Here is a 16,310-nt window from a genome sequence, read left to right as displayed (position 1 = left end):
CTTTGCCAAAGCTATCTCATGTCTCTGTTTTGCCCACCTGATTTCCCTCTTAAGTACACTCCCACTTCCTTTATACTCTTCTAAGGATTCACTTGATCTATCCTGTCATTACCTGACATATGCTTCCCTCTTTTTCTTAACCAATTCCTCAATTTCTTTAGTCATCCAGCATTCCCTATACCTACCAGCCTTCCCTTTCACCCTGACAGGAATATACTTTCTCTGGACTCTTGTTATCTCGTTACTGAAGGCTTCCCATTTTCCAGCCGTCCCTTTACCTGCGAACATCTGCCTCCAATCAGCTTTTGAAAGTTCTTGCCTAATACCGTTAAAAATGGCCTCTCTCCAATTTAGAACTTCAACTTTTAGATCTGGTCTATCCTTTTCCATCACTATTTTAAATCTAATAGAATTAAGGTTGCTGGCCCCAAAGTGCTCCCCCACTGACACCTCAGTCACCTATCGTGCCTTATTTCCCAAGAGTACGTCAAGTTTTGCACCTTCTCTAGTAGGTACATCCACATACTGAATCAGAAAATTGTCTTGTACACAATTAAGAAATTCCTCTCCATCCAAACCTTCAACACTATGACAGTCCCAGTCGATGTTTGGAAAGTTAAAATCCCCGACCATAACCACCCCATTACTCTCACAGACAGCTGAGATCTCCTTACAAGTTTGTTTCTCAATTTCCCTCTGACTATTGGGAGGTCTATAATACAATCCAAATAAGGTGGTCATCCCCTTCTTATTTCTCAGTTCCACCCAAACAACTTCTCTGGATGTATTTCTGGGAACATCCTCCCTCAGCACAGCTGTATTCTAGACTAAAATTAATTATCTATTCTTGTGAACTGAAAGGCCAATGGCCTTCAATGTTTAACCACCTGTCATAAACCAATGCAGTATACACAATTTTACATTAACATACCGTAGAGGTCTACAGCCATTTGCTTCTCCGCAATGCTGGACAAGGGTCACTGTTTCAAAAGGACTATGATCTTGATTTTATTTTAAAGAAAGTTTCTATAGAAATGAGCCATATTCGTCTACCTCTATGATAATCCCTTCAGAAATGATTTTTAATACATATTATACATTTTTCACATCACTGTCTTCACAGAAGCTGCAACCAAGACCACCAAAACATACATACAAGCACATATAAGGATTCCTATCAAAGGTGTTCTTGGCATATTTACACTCCCATGCCAATTTTCTTGTCCATTCAAGAGGAAAATGATCACTTGAGCCTAAAAGTTAATAATAAAAGTTTTGTACAGTCCTTCTGCCATGGCCTCAGCAATTTTGTTCACTAATACTCAAAGTAAAACAAGTATTGCAGTCGCCACATTAATCCCATGGCACAAAGTCAGCTGTGAATAAGAATAATACACATGCAGATTTTCATTCACAGCTATTCAGCTCAAAGACATCATTCTATTCTGAAAGGATTAATAATAAACCCAATTTCACATTCCATAAATGAAGATTTGGGACACTGCTCACAATGAATGTTCAAAATTGCAAGACTAGCATATATTGTAAATTCTATTCCAAGCCAATACATATTCAATTATTGTTATACTTAGCACTGTGTTTTCTAACATTCAATCCTAAGACTAACTGAATTTACTGACATTCCAACCAAGTATCGTCCAAATGTTTTACTGTTGTCAACTGTATTACTTCAAATCTATTCCATTACTTGCAATAACTTTCAAATTATGTACATTCATTCCCATTCTGATTCATTCGTTAAAATGTTACCTTAAGAATTCTCCATGAACTATCACAAATCATTTCCTTCCTTTTTCCTTTTACAGATATTGTTATAGTCCTTTGCTAGATTGTGTATAATGATTGATTTTCCTTTCACTGGGTGTCAATCAAGCAAAATGTACCAGTGGTTTGCTGCAGTAGTGGTTTAACCTTTAAGTGGCCTCCCGGCCGAGACTATTTACAGCAAGATCTATATCAGGAAACTTCTGCCACTGATCTTACAGATGGAAGGATCGAAGGATCGAAAAACAGTTATAATCCTAGTCACCAGTAGCTGCTAGAAAGACATTGGCCTGGGGAAGGCATTCTTAGAGAGTAGTCTGGAAACCAATATAAAATGAAATTCCACAATCATCTAAAAACACATTAATGGCAAAATGGGTGGTAAAAGGAGGAATACAGTGGATTAGGGACCAAAATTGGGTTTACACTTACAGGCAAGAGACATGACTGAGGTATTAAATAAATACTTTACATTTTTTTTAACCTACAAGGCAGATGCTGCTCAGATCATGGCAACAGAGGAGGAAACTCAGTCTCTAGAAGAGTTTAAAATTGATAAGGATGTGGTTATGGGAAAGTTACCAGTACTTAAACTTGAATGCACTGGGACTAAATGAGACACATCCAAGGACTTTGGAGAAAGTGAGAGTAGAAATTGCAGAGGCACTGGCAATAATCTTTCAAGTTTCCCCGGATTTGTTATTGCTATCCGAGGATTGGAGAATTGCAAATGTTACACATTTATACAAATATGTTTTAAAAATTGGCTTAGCAAATACAGACCAGTCAGTTTAACCTTGGTGATGGGGAAACGTCCAGAGATAATTATTTGGGGTTGAATTAATAGTCACATGGAAATATGTGGATTGATTCAGAAGAGTCAGCATGGATTTGTTAATGGAAAATCATGTCCAACTAATTTCCTAGACCTCTTTGAAAAGGTGGCAGAGAGGATTGATGAGAGGAAGGCTGTTCATGTGATGTAGATGGACTTCCAACAGGCATTTAATACAATGCCATACAACAGAGTTTGAGAAAAGTAATAGATCCTCGAAGAGAAAGGCCAGTAGCAACATGAATACAAATTTGGGGATAGGAAACAGAGTGGAATGGTTTATGGGTTTTTTTCTGCTGGACAAAGGTGTGTAGTGGAGGTGCCCAGGAGTCAATATTGGGACACATGCTTTTCCTGATATTTAGAAATGATCTTGATTTCAAAGTTTGAGAATGACATAAAACTTGGAAGAATTGATAATTTTGAGGAAGGCAGTGAGAACTTCAAAAGGATATTGATATGTTAGTGGAATGAGTAGATAATTGGCCGATGAAGGTCAGTGCGGTGGTGCACCTTGGTACAAAGTATATAGAGAGACAGTATTAAATAAAGGGTACCATTCTGAAGCATGTGCAGGAGCAGAAAAACCTGGGCCTGTCTGTACATAAGTTTGAAAGTTGGCAAGACAGGAAGACAGAGTTCCCTGTAAATTGTAAAGTATTCTGGGCTTCATTAATTGGGACATAGAGTGTAAGAGCAGGGAGGCTACGATAAACTTACCTAAGACACTGGTTAGACCTAGACCTAAGCTGAAGTATTGGGTGCCACACTATAGGATGGGTGTAAGTACATTGGAGGCAATGCAGAAGATGTTTATAAGAATAGTTCCAGGGATGGTACACTTCAGTCATAGAGTCATAGAGATGTATAGCATGGAAACAGACCCTTCAGTCCAACTTGTACAAGCCAACCAGACATCCTAAATAAATCTAGTCCCATTGACCAGCACTTGGCCCATATCCCTCTAAACCCTTCCTACTTATATACCCATTCGGATGCCTTTTAAATGCTGTAATTGTACCAACCTCCACCACACCCTCTGTCTGCTCATTCCATATACACACCACTGTCTGTGTGAAAAGGTTGCCCCCTTAAGTTCCTTTTAAATCTTTCCCCTTTCACCTTAAACCTATGCCCTCTAGTTCTGGACTCCCCCACCCTACAGAAAAGATCTTGTCTATTTACCCTACCCATGCCCCTCATGATTTTATAAACCTCTATAAGGTCAGCCTCCAACATTCCACGGAAAATAGCTCCAGCCTCCAATCCTGACAACATCCTTGTAAATCTTTTCTGAACCCTTTCAAGTTTTGCAACATTCTTCCTATTTTGGGGGAGATGAGAGTTGTACACAATATTCCAAAAGTGGTCTAATGATCGTCCTGTACTGCTGCAACATGACCTCCCGACTCATGTACTCAATGCTCTGTCCAATAAAGGAGATTGGAGAAGTTAAGTCTGTGGTCTGTTTTCATTGGAGCACAGATGGTTAAGAGGAGATCTGCTAGAAGTTTTCAAAATCATGAGGGACATGGAGAAAAAATGCCCCCACTCATAAAATAATCTAAAGCCAGATGACATAGTTTTAAAGCATTTCACAAAAGAAATAAATGCAAGGTGAGAGAAACTTTCCACACAGTTGTAGTTATGATATGGAATGCATTTCCTTGAAATGTGATGTAGGCAAGTTCAATTGACAGCAGAAGAGGAGTATTTAAATAGAAACAATTGTAGGGCTATGGATGAAAAGGCAGTGTTCTGACAGCGTCTGTAGATAATGGACCTACTTCCACACTTAAAACGTTTGTGAATCAGCAATGCAGGGAAGAGTGGAGTGTTCAAATAGGGGATTAATTTATTAAATTCTGACCTTTGATCTTCAAAGTTCAAAAACAAATCACTTTGGCAGCTTGTCTTTGTGGTACTTTCCTGAGTGGATTTCATTGAAGTGAGGTGGGAAAGCCAGAAACCCTAATGGCTAACCATCAATTGGGCTAGTGGCTGCAATTCATTGCAGTCCTCAACAGTGAAAATGCAAAGCCACTGACAATGCACTTGGACACAATAGGTGGTAATTTGGTGTTGCTGTCAAACTATTGTATTGATGTTGGGCAGAAGGATCAGAAAATATTCCCATAAAAACATTTTTCTAACAAAAGCAGAAATTACTGGAAAAGCAGGTCTGGCAGTGTCTGTGAAGAGAAATAAAACATGTTGGGTCCAGTGACCCCTCCTCAGTTCCAAGGAAAGATCACTGGACTCAAAACGTTAACTTTGATTTCTCTTCACAGATGCTGCCAGAGCTGCTGAGCTTTTCCAGCAATTTCTGGCTTTGTTTCTGATTTACAGCATCCGCATTTCTTAGTATTTATTTTGTACATTTTTTCTACTTAAGCTCAGTGCAGATTGGAGACTGGTTTATTCTTTATGGCTCAGTATATATATTTGCTTAGCACAATTTTTGAAGCATCAATTAACATTTCTGCATATGCAAGTTTGGACCACAAACTAAAATCTTGTCTTTGTTGAAAATCTTGTAAAGAATGGTTCTTTCATGAACGAACCTCCGGAGATAATATTATATGCTCATTGGAGCATATAATAGGGTGGATGTTTTCCCCATTGCAACTCCATTATGATTTAGTCCCTTCCCCCTCTCCCTACCTCTTGTCATGTTTGATGGTTTGCATCGCCCTTTGCACATAAATGATTAATTTGAAACATGGGTGACTTACAGCTGGTGGTTAATAAAGGGAAAAAACAAAGGTGATTTGGTAATGGTAAAAAAATTCATTTGAGTAAGGTTATAAAAAGAGAGGGTACATTTTCTCACAGTAGGTAGAATGCTTTATCTCCCCTTGCAATTTCATTTTGATTTAGCCCCCTCCCTCTCGTCTTACCTCTGCTCCAATTGGAAAACATCGGTGATTTGTTGGTGATGGTTAATAGTTGAAAAAATACCATGAGTGATTTGGTGACAGGGAAAAAGAGCTCTTTAGTTTTGGGGTCTTTCTGGATTTTAAAAAAGAGGACTTTCTGTGAGTTAGCTGGTGCTGCAATGCTAATGTTGCTGAACTGGTAACCCAAAGGCCCAGGCTGACATTCTGGGGGTACAGGTTCAAATCCCGTCATGGCAGCTGGTGGGCAGTGCTTGTAGTTTGATTTGGTGGTGGGTTTTCAAAAAGAAGGGTAGATGTTCCCTAATAAATGGAGCTTGTTAGGAAAGGGCAGAAAGCAGATTTGAGTTTATATTGAACCATGAAATGCAAATAAACAGTTATGGAAGACAGACTGATTTATGCTTTGGTAAATGGACATAATATTTGTAAACATTGTTCTTCTGATATTCCTTGTTAAGAAGGGGCATAAAAGAAGAAACATGTGAATAACAATCAGTTTATTCTGAAAATGCCAAATTTTACCAAAGTTTGGACTCCCACTTCGTAACAGAATTTCAACAAACCCATGAACAGATAGTCAAACTATATTGGATTCATTGATGTGATAGAAAGCCAAACAAAAATCACAGAGTAAAGAGTCACATAAATGCATCTCTCTTTTGTCAACTTTCTTGCCCAGGTAAAGTGTCAGTGCAAACATTGAAACAACTTATCAAGGCTTCTTAAACAGCAGGTCCCACACTTGCCATCTAGAAGATCAAGGGCAGATATCCTTGAAAATATCGCCTCCAGTCACATACCATCCTAACTTGGAACTGTATTACTGTTCCTTCATCATAGCTGGCTCAAAATTCAGTAACTTTCTACTTAGTAACACAGGCAGCACCTTATAGAAAATTGACTATTGCGGTTAATAATTGGATGCATTACCACTTTCTGAAAGTCAGTTTGAATTGTGCAATAAATGCTGACTGTACCAGTCCTGTGTACTGTCCATATCCTAAATTAAAAACAATACTCAAACACATAAATTGAATTTTATAGGAGTCTGAGGGAGAGTGGTCTCTAGTGAGATGCTTGATAGAATAGGATGTGAAGTCTCATGTCATCTTGATGTCAAGATCATCTCACTGCATCTTAAGCAGTGTAGCTCATTCTATTTTCTCTTTCCAGGTCTTCAGAAATGGCCGATTCTGTATCTCATTAACCCTGTATGCTAGCATAAACCATTGCTAGACTCAATATGATGTTTGGGATGGATCTCAGTTATTAAAATTCTTTAGTCTTACCTTCAACAAATGGAATACAAAGAACAAAAGTACATTTTAACAAAACCAATGTTATTACTTTTCTAACCAATCGTATTTAGCGCATTCAAATATAATTTGGTTGATAATTTAGTTTTAGTAATTGAAAACTGAAGGTTAATGTTCACTTACCATCACTCCTCTTTCTCCACTTGGACCTGGTGGTCCTTCAGGACCCTAGAGGATTAATGATAACACTATAAGCTGTTTAAGCAAGTGCCAAAAGTTTTAACTGAAGGTTGAGGGATTCATAATGATATATTTGATTTTTCTAAAAGATTTTTAAATCATTGAATCCTAACTGATGATGTCAACCTGCAATAGTTGAAGCAAAAGTGAACTGACAGTGAAGAGATGTAAACAATTAAAGAATTTTTTTTTTACATCTGAGAAATACATTTTATAGAAGCATATCATATTCATGGATGTCTTCTAATTATTTACTGCACTAAGCAACGTCATTTAATACTTCCAGGCCAGAAAACTCCAATGCTCTTCCAGCCAGGCTCTGATCACTCACTTTTCATTAACACCAATTTGTTCAGAACTCTGCTCCTCTCCTTTATAAAAGGTCCCAGTTGCCCAGCACCCCATCTTTATTAAACTGCATTGGCTTCCCATTCCCCAGCACCTCAGATTTAAAATTAATTATCCCATCAATGTCTGGCATTTTCATAAGCCTGTAATCCCTTGAAGCCTATGAATTCTCCATTCCTCATGTCTATGATATATTCTTCATCCTTCACTTCACAATTAACTAAATTCCCTTGTTAGACTTATCAGTCTCTCTTTGTCATTAAGAAACTGTTTAATAAACCAACTTTTCATCCAAGTTTTTAATCACTCTTCCTAATTGCTTTCTCAATATTTGTTTCCCTCACTTTTACCTGTGGATGTTTATGCTAACAGTGTGATAAATATGTAAACTGCTGTTCATACATCATGGAGCTTCAACAATTATAAATCTGCAATAACAAAAACATTTGCATATTGCAGCAGCAAAAATCCTTTCAGCTATTCCTTCAGAAATTTGTATACGTTAGCAATGATTCACTTAACAGTTACACTAACTTTCCATAATATTATTGCACCAATGCCCAGTTCCCTTTAAAAGATATCAGTATGACAACAATCTCTCGCTCAATTTCAGCTCAAATGGAAAGAGTGCCGTGGGACATCCTTCTGAATGTAACTAGTGGTGAATTGATGGAAAAGTGTCTTAATTTTCTTTTATTTTATATTGCTCTCTCACAAGGCTGACCAACCTTTTCAAAACATTTGTGACACTGTTATTCAGGAAGGTAGGATGAAACACTGTGAACATTCAGCAGTAGGGGGCACTTTATCCCTTGTTTGTGCGAGGGAAAGGGAGAAACATGACATCATGATAATCAGATTCTGTTACTGTACCTCAAATTCATCCAGTATAAGCTTTTCAAATGATATTAAAACAATGTAATGTATTTTCAATGAGATGTTAAAAATTTTGAATTTTTTTTGTGGAACTATAAACAGTAACATGCATTTATGTAGTGCTTATAACATAGCAAGACATTCCAAAATCACTTCTCAGAAACATATTTATACAAAAATGATCACTTGGCCATGTAGGGAGATGGTAAGACAGGTGACTGAAAGGTTGGTCAAAAAGATCATTTCAAAACCATTGTAAACAGAGAGAGAAAAATCGAAGTTAATTAGAAATGAAATTGCAGAGCTTGGGTCTAAATGACTATCAATCATCAGGCAAAGGAAATGACAGATACACATAATGCCAGAGTTGAAAGAATGCAGAGTTTTCAAAAGATTGTAGACTTGAAAGAATTTAAAAACAAGGAGGGGTTTGCACCTCAGAATTGAGATTTTTAAAATGAAAACTTTGATGGATTGAACACTTCGACATGTATAAACAGAAATTTGTTCAGTTAGACATAGCAGAGGCTTGGATTATAGAAAGTTTTCAGAATATTTGAGACTGGAGAAAATGAAGCATGAACATGAGGGATTCACCATATGTGCAATGGTCCAGAGGTGGAAGTAGAAAATCTTAAATGGCAAGGATACACAATTAGAAATTCAGCTCAGGATCAGACAAGATGTAATGATTTCAATTAGTCTGAGGGAGGCGACTGGAATAAAAATAAGTTTAAAAATGTGAAGTAAAAAATCTGGAGACTCCAGGATTCACAGAGAGACCACATGGTAGCAAAGGTTGCCCACGGCAACAGCAATGGAACTTCACGCCACCTCGGTCATCAAGATCTATCTACCTGACCATACCAGCCCCAGGTCATATTTACCCCACTTTGAGGGTTCTGGCAATGGAGGTACCCTTTCCCATTGCAACTAAAGTCAGAAGTCACACAACACCAGCTTATAGTCCAAAAGATTTATCTGATCACTTTTGATCACCTGCAAATTCAGTCTGTCGACACTCCACTCACACTATTTATACTTCTCTGTTGGCCTGTAATTATCTTGCCATTATCCCTCCATCTATAAATTCTGTGCTCCCCTCCATTTCACCTGCCAAAGAAGCAGCACTCCAAAAGTTTGTGATTTCAAATAAACCTATTGGACTATAACCTGGTGATGTGTGATTTCTGACTTTGTCTACCCTAGTCCAACACCGGCACCTCCACATCAATGCAACTAAAGTCTCAGCAATGGACACCACAAGTGGTTGCATTGCTGAAGCTGCTCAGTTGATGGTCTACTGATCAAAGCAACACCTCTAAGGCACTGAGTTATTATCCTGAATTTGGATGGCGACCCTAGCAGTGGTTCATCTATGGTGGCAGGATTGCTGATTCATGCTAATGAGGTTTTCAGGTCTGATCTAGCATCCACTGTAAGTAGGTTATGACTTTATCAGTTACATTTACATAGAATCTTATAACTAACAGATATGAAGATCTTAATGCTACTTGTCCCGATAAGACCTGAACCCAGATGCCTGAAATGAAAGGATAAGGGTGGCTTGTTGCACTCAGATTTCAAAATATGCTTGTTCTGAAAATACCAGTGATGCAAGCTAACTCTCACTGGGTGGATGTTTCAACTTTGCAAAAATACTATCTGACTTTCTTTTCTAATGATTTCAAAGTTAGCTTTCTGCTATGCTCCACCAAAAATGCATATATGCCTCATTATTCCTGTGAAACTAATCATTGCTGGTCATCCTTCAGAGGATGAGAGGGAGCTTAATTTTAATAAGCAAATTAAATAAATTCTGTCGACTGTGATTTATTTTAGTGCAAAAAGCAACTTCTTCATATAAATTATGAGCACAACGAAAGTACTTCTGTTGCTGCTACCTCTTGAGCTTGAGATTTTTGCCCTAAGCCCATTTTTCTGTCCTTTAACAACATTTCTTTTTATATACAGAAAGTGAAGAAAAGCTTTAACAAGAAGATAGGTAAATGGAAAGTATACATACATGGTCACCTTTTATTCCTGGGATCCCACATTCACCTTTTTCACCCTGCAGTGAGAGTGATAATAAAATTGTCAGATAGGTTGCCAGTTTGACAGATCCTTTCTACACACACTGCAGAAAAAGACAATTGATAAGAATGCTATAAAATATGAATATATCATTAAACTTGTGAATATCCATGAACAATTAAGTAATTCTCCTGTTTCCATGTTTTTAAAATATTTTAAAAAGTTGCTAATATATGTTAAATAAATATTCTATAAACTAGACACATGCAGGTAAGTACAATCATGTTTCAACATAATAACAGGCCTTTCAATCCATCTAGTTCACCCTGTCCACATGAGTAATATTCTAAAAGCCCATATTTCATAATCTCCATTTCCTTTACATGTTTAGCCAATTTAATCTTGAATACTGACCTAGATCAGAACTTTACACCACACGCAACCTCCAGCCCTGACAGCTGGCTGCAGTCTTGGGCGAGTTTAAGTAAAATTGGGTGGGATGGTGGGAGGCCCACCATACCTCAGGCTACAGCCTCTCCTGATATTTTACAAGTGGCACAGTAATATCAGAGTGCTCACCCACCCTTGGGCTAATTAAGAAATTCAGTGGCCAATTAAATGGCGAGGCTGCCATGTAAATCCTAGCAGCCTGACTGTTTCGTTTGTGTTCATGGTTGGGGGCTGGGGTTGGAGAACTGTCTCCCCTCTCTCGGAACCTGTGCGTGATGGAGAAAGTTCTCAACTGGAAGGACCAGCCCAGCTTGACCCATCCTTCTCACCTGATTACCAACCCTCAGCTCCTGCCTGAGTGGTCCCAAAAAGACTGCAAGGAGTCAGGAAGGTGCAAAATTGTGAAAAGAAAAGGAAACCTTGTCCTCCAGTTCTCCTGCTGAGAAGAGGGGATGGTATAGTCCAGGCCATCAGAAAGGTCCTCTTTCGTGAAGACTGGAGAAAATCCAGCTTTCCCTATGCACTGGGATGGGATATTGCAGCGATACCATATGGCTGGGATTTTCAAGTCTGTCAGCAACAGGAGGATGGGAAGAATATTATGGTCCCATGTACTTCCCTGACCTGTCTGCAATTTTACAGTGGGATAGTTGAGATCTAGCTCAGCACACCCATCCTTGCCCCAGTTGAGTCCAAGTGGGCAAGTAATGACTATGTTCTGGATTAGTGGTGCTGGAAGAGCACAGCAGTTCAGGCAGCATCCAAGGAGCAGCGAAATCGACGTTTCGGGCAAAAGCCCTTCATCAGGAATAAAGGCAGTGAGCCTGAAGCATAGAGAGATAAGCTAGAGGAGGGTGGGGGTGGGGAGAAAGTAGCATAGAGTACAATAGGTGAGTGGGGAGGGGATGAAGGTGATAGGTCAGGGAGGAGAGGGTGGAGTGGATAGGTGGAAAAGAAGATAGGCAGGTAGGACAAGTCTGGACAAGTCATGGGGACAGTGCTGAGCTGGAAGTTTGGAACTAGGGTGAGGTGGGGGAAGGGGAAATGAGGAAACTGTTGAAGTCCACATTGATGCCCTGGGGTTGAAGTGTTCCGAGGCGGAAGATGAGGTGTTCTTCCTCCAGGCGTCTGGTGGTGAGGGAGCGGCGGTGAAGGAGGCCCAGGACCTCCATGTCCTCGGCAGAGTGGGAGGGGGAGTTGAAATGTTGGGCCACGGGGCGGTGTGGTTGATTGGTGCGGGTGTCCCGGAGATGTTCCCTAAAGCGCTCTGCTAGGAGGCTCCCAGTCTCCCCAATGTCGAGGAGACCCTTCCCCCACCTCACCCTAGTTCCAAACTTCCAGCTCAGCACTGTCCCCATGACTTGTCCGCACTTGTCCTACCTGCCTATCTCCTTTTCCACCTATCCACTCCACCCTCTCCTCCCTGACCTATCACCTTCATCCCCTCCCCCACTCACCCATTGTACTCTATGCTACTTTCTCCCCACCCCCACCCTCCTCTAGCTTATCTCTCCATGCTTCAGGCTCACTGCCTTTATTCCTGATGAAGGGCTTTTGCCCGAAACGTCGATTTCAAAGCTCCTTGGATGCTGCCTGAACTGCTGTGCTCTTCCAGCACCACTAATCCAGAATCTGGTTTCCAGCATTTGCAGTCATTGTTTTTACCTAAGTAATGACTATGTAAAGACTATCTTCCACCTGACCTGCAATCAACCTCAATGTTGAAGAGTTCAGGGGTGGGAGAAAGCCAAGCAAGTCATCCTGTTTAACCTCATGTAGGAAATGTGGGCAGCTCTCTCAAATCTTCCTTTATACATTGGATTAAGATTTACTTGATACTGTCACTTGTGTGTAGGGACAGTGAAAAGTGCATAATGGTTACCACATTCCAGAACCATCTTGGATTATAGGATAAACTATTGAATAAATTGTACAAATGGTGAAATTCTGAATAAATTAATATTAAATTGATATTACCAAAACTGAAACAGCTTCAAAAGTTCACCTTTCCCTCTTCGTAGCCTTACCCTGTCTGTTCTTCCACTCAGTGCTGTCTGACATTGCCCCCTATAGTGTTCCTTCTCCACCCATTGCCCCACCTTGGCCTTTTCCCTCCTTGCTCCTCAGCTCCCACCCCACCATGTAACCACTGCTCTTACTAGGACCTGGAATCCAGGCTACACTGGAACTACTTGTAGTCTGTTAGGTCTCCCCATTGCTGAGGCAGCATAAAAAGGGTGAAAGTGGTTTTCAGTTGACATACAATGGCCGAGGAAGATTTTTAGTTGAAACAGCATTGTCCATAGTCTGATGTTTTAAGTTAAGCGTAAGCTAGAGCAATTGGAGCCTTCGTAGAAGGAATCAGGTGAACAAGATTAAGATAGCACACAGAGTCCTGTTGAATGTTTTTGATGTTTTTGAATAAATTTCCTTGATTTCTCTTTTAGCTTTGGTTACTCCACTCAAAATCCAGTTTTCCAAACTCCCTTTTATTCATCATCCCTACTCAAGAGTAATTATATATCAAGAGCAATTATATACTTGTTTTTATCTTCATTATTCATCCATGATATCCTAAAACTAATTATATCCTGTGCTAAAAAGATACATTTACTCTGTATTTTCATATTCTGGATGCTAGCTGCAGTCTAACCAGAGTTTTTAAAGCTTCAGCATAATTTCCCTGTTTTTATACACATTGCCTCCATTTATGAAGCTTAAGATCCCATGTACTGCTCTTACCTCTCTCTCAATGTGTTGTGCACCTTCAAGGATCCATGTCCATAAATTGCCAGATATCTTTATTGCTGCAGACTCTCTAGAACTGTGCCATTATGTCTATTTTGTTTGCTACTATCTTTTCTGCCAAAATCGTACAGCTATCAAACAATTATCTTAATTCTAGTGGGCAGTTACTTGATTTAAGTTTAACTATTGCAAATTCAGAATAATAAACATAATGAGAGCAAAATATTAATTGCCCATTTATGAATCAATTTAATTATAATTGATGGAATTGAAGGGCATGTGGGTCATTTTGATGTGAAATCATAAATGAGGCAACAGACAAAAAAAAGGCATTTAAACTCTAAAATTATAACAATATTTAATGAAGAGCTTTATCTTCCCACCTAAAACCAGTTGAAAACTTATTACTGTTTTATGTCTTGGACCATCTTCTTGTAACAAATTTATTTTTAAGTACTGTTTAAAGGTAAGATTAAATTTACATAACTATATCTTAATCATTTATAGCAATTTCTGTACAATAAGTTGTACTTTGGCCTCATGTCCATGCAGCAATGTATAAGATTTAAAGATTTGAATAATGAAGCTAAGAGCAGGTCTAACCTTTACCTTGTCAGAAGGTGAATACCATTGATAGGTTTGGTCATCGTGTCACCCAGTCATATAGACAGGTCTATCCTATATATTGAGGTTCAATGAAGTTGAAGGAACAGAAGACCTCATCTATAAACATGTAAATGTTGTTTTCTTAGAAAGATTCACAGGAAGGCCTTTGGAGGACATTTTGTTTTGTAACCAGTTTTATAAAAATAAAAATCCACTTAAATGTGGAATCCAGAAACAGCACAGTCAAGAAACAATGGATTGTGCTTCCCCAGTGGATCAACCAGCTAATGGGCTGAGTAGGCACATGACTAAACCATGTAGAATGGCAAGATTAATCCACTGTCCGTTCTAATTGAACTGATCTGGAAGTTCAGACTTCTGTTTGATACCGCCATGTAGACTTGCAACAATAAAAATGTTATTCAGTTGAACAGCATTTTACATTACCTTGTGTCCTTTGAACCCAGCTGTGCCCTATTGGGAAAGAAAGAAGTTAAAGAATGATTTATGCCACAAAGTCACAGTTTATTTTCTTTTAAGCCCAGATCTGATGTAATTCTGTGGTCTCGGGTCACTGAGCTGCATCGCTAATTCTTACATTTCAGTCATGAAAATCAAGGAGAGGGATTATGGTAGCCAGGAAACCCTTAAATACACAACATATAAGTTCTGGAAAATGTACGGACAGCACCACATATAAATTTCCTTTTTCTATTTCTTGGCAGACAGCTCAATTAAGAGGTTGACCGTCTATTAGGTAAGTAGGCCAATGTCCAATAGCTTCAGCCAGGGAAGGGAAGGAGGGAGAGTTTGTGAACTGGGAGGGAGAGATGGTAGATGGTAAATTGGGAAGAGATTGTTAATAAGTCTGGAAGACATCATGGATCAGAGATTCTGAGGAAGTATCACTTGACCTGAAATGTTAACTCTGATTTCTATCCACAAATGCTGCCAAACCTGCTGAGCTTTTCCAGCAGTTTCTGTTTTTGTTATGGACCTTTGGAGTATATCAGAGAATGAGGAGAGACTACCAAGTTGCATAAGGGAGATAATTAACAGATGCAAAGGAGCAGGAAAATATGGGGGTTCAGATAAGTCAGTCAATCTGGAAAACTATCTTAAATATCAGGAATAAAATGGGATAGTGCGCAACAGCAAAAGCTCATACTGATTGATCACTAAATAGACTGCAGTTAAAATATTATAACCAGATTGGGAAATATTCATCAGACACAAATGAGAAAACATGATCAATGCAATACGATAGGTTACTAATGCAGCTTTCAACCCTCAACTGCTCCACATTTCCATTCCCAATACCAAGAGAATCCAGACTAATTTTAATGTTAGTGAACAATGATTGGTCAACGGCTTTTCATTTATTTTAAAAGATCAAAAACATTGTTTAAAAGATTTTCAGACTTTTTTTCATAGAATACTGGTATGAAGCTGAGACAGGAGAAAGTGAGGACTGCAGATGCTGGAGATCAGAGCTGAAAATGTGTTGCTGGAAAAGCGTAGCAGGTCAGGCAGCATCCAAGGAACAGGAAGAAGGGCTTATGCCCGAAACGTCGATTTTCCTGTTCCTTGGATGCTGCCTGACCTGCTGCGCTTTTCCAGCAACACATTTTCAGCTCTGAAGCTGAAACAGTGCAAGAATACCTCATATCAATGACCCTACATAAATCACTTAAAAGCCAGTTTGAGAAAATTTTATTCAGACTTACATCTTATTGTTTCCAAAACAAAAAAAAGCTCAGATTGAACAATCTTTTCATCATAACTTGGTCTATCAACTTTTCTGTTACTTGTTCATGGGATGTGGGCATTGCTGGCTGGATCAGTGTTTATTGCCCATCCCAAACTGGTTTGGAAAAAGTGGTGTGAACTGCTGCAGTCCATGTGGATAATTGACAATTTGCTGTTAGAAATGTAAATCAGGACTTAACCCGGTGACAGCAAAGGATGGCAGTATACTTCCAAGTTAGGATGGTGTGTGGCATAGGGGGAAAATTGCAGATAGTGGTGTGCCAATGTATCTGTTGCCCTTGTCATTCTAGATAGTAAAGCTCAGAGGTTTTTAAGATTTGCTGAAGAAGCCATTGTGAGTTACTACGGTGCATCTTGTACAGAGTACACTTTGCTGCTATTGAATATTGGTGGTGAAGGGAGTGAATGCTGAAGGTGGTGGGTGTTTGATGAATGTTGCATTTACTCAAAAGTACTAAAAAT

The 16,310-nt window shown here is 39.1% G+C and overlaps 1 protein-coding gene across 1 annotated transcript in view; it reads right to left on the bottom strand.

The window, feature by feature from the left end:
• LOC122550244 (uncharacterized) overlaps positions 1 to 16,310 on the bottom strand; it is a 265,713-nt gene that overhangs the window by 226,395 nt on the left and 23,008 nt on the right. The window contains exons 7-9 of the mRNA XM_087987130.1: positions 14,526 to 14,552; positions 10,267 to 10,311; positions 6,960 to 7,004 (exon numbers count right to left, since the gene is read on the bottom strand). Of these exons, the coding sequence (XP_087843256.1) occupies positions 6,960 to 7,004; positions 10,267 to 10,311; positions 14,526 to 14,552 (117 nt within the window). The remainder of the gene's footprint in view (positions 1 to 6,959; positions 7,005 to 10,266; positions 10,312 to 14,525; positions 14,553 to 16,310) is intronic.

Source organism: Chiloscyllium plagiosum, unplaced genomic scaffold, assembly GCF_037043375.1.
Source record: "Chiloscyllium plagiosum isolate Xiang-an unplaced genomic scaffold, Cpla_swu_hap1 HiC_scaffold_5, whole genome shotgun sequence".
NCBI classification, from domain to species: Eukaryota; Metazoa; Chordata; class Chondrichthyes; order Orectolobiformes; family Hemiscylliidae; genus Chiloscyllium; species Chiloscyllium plagiosum.
This window is presented reverse-complemented; position numbering and strand designations above follow the sequence as displayed.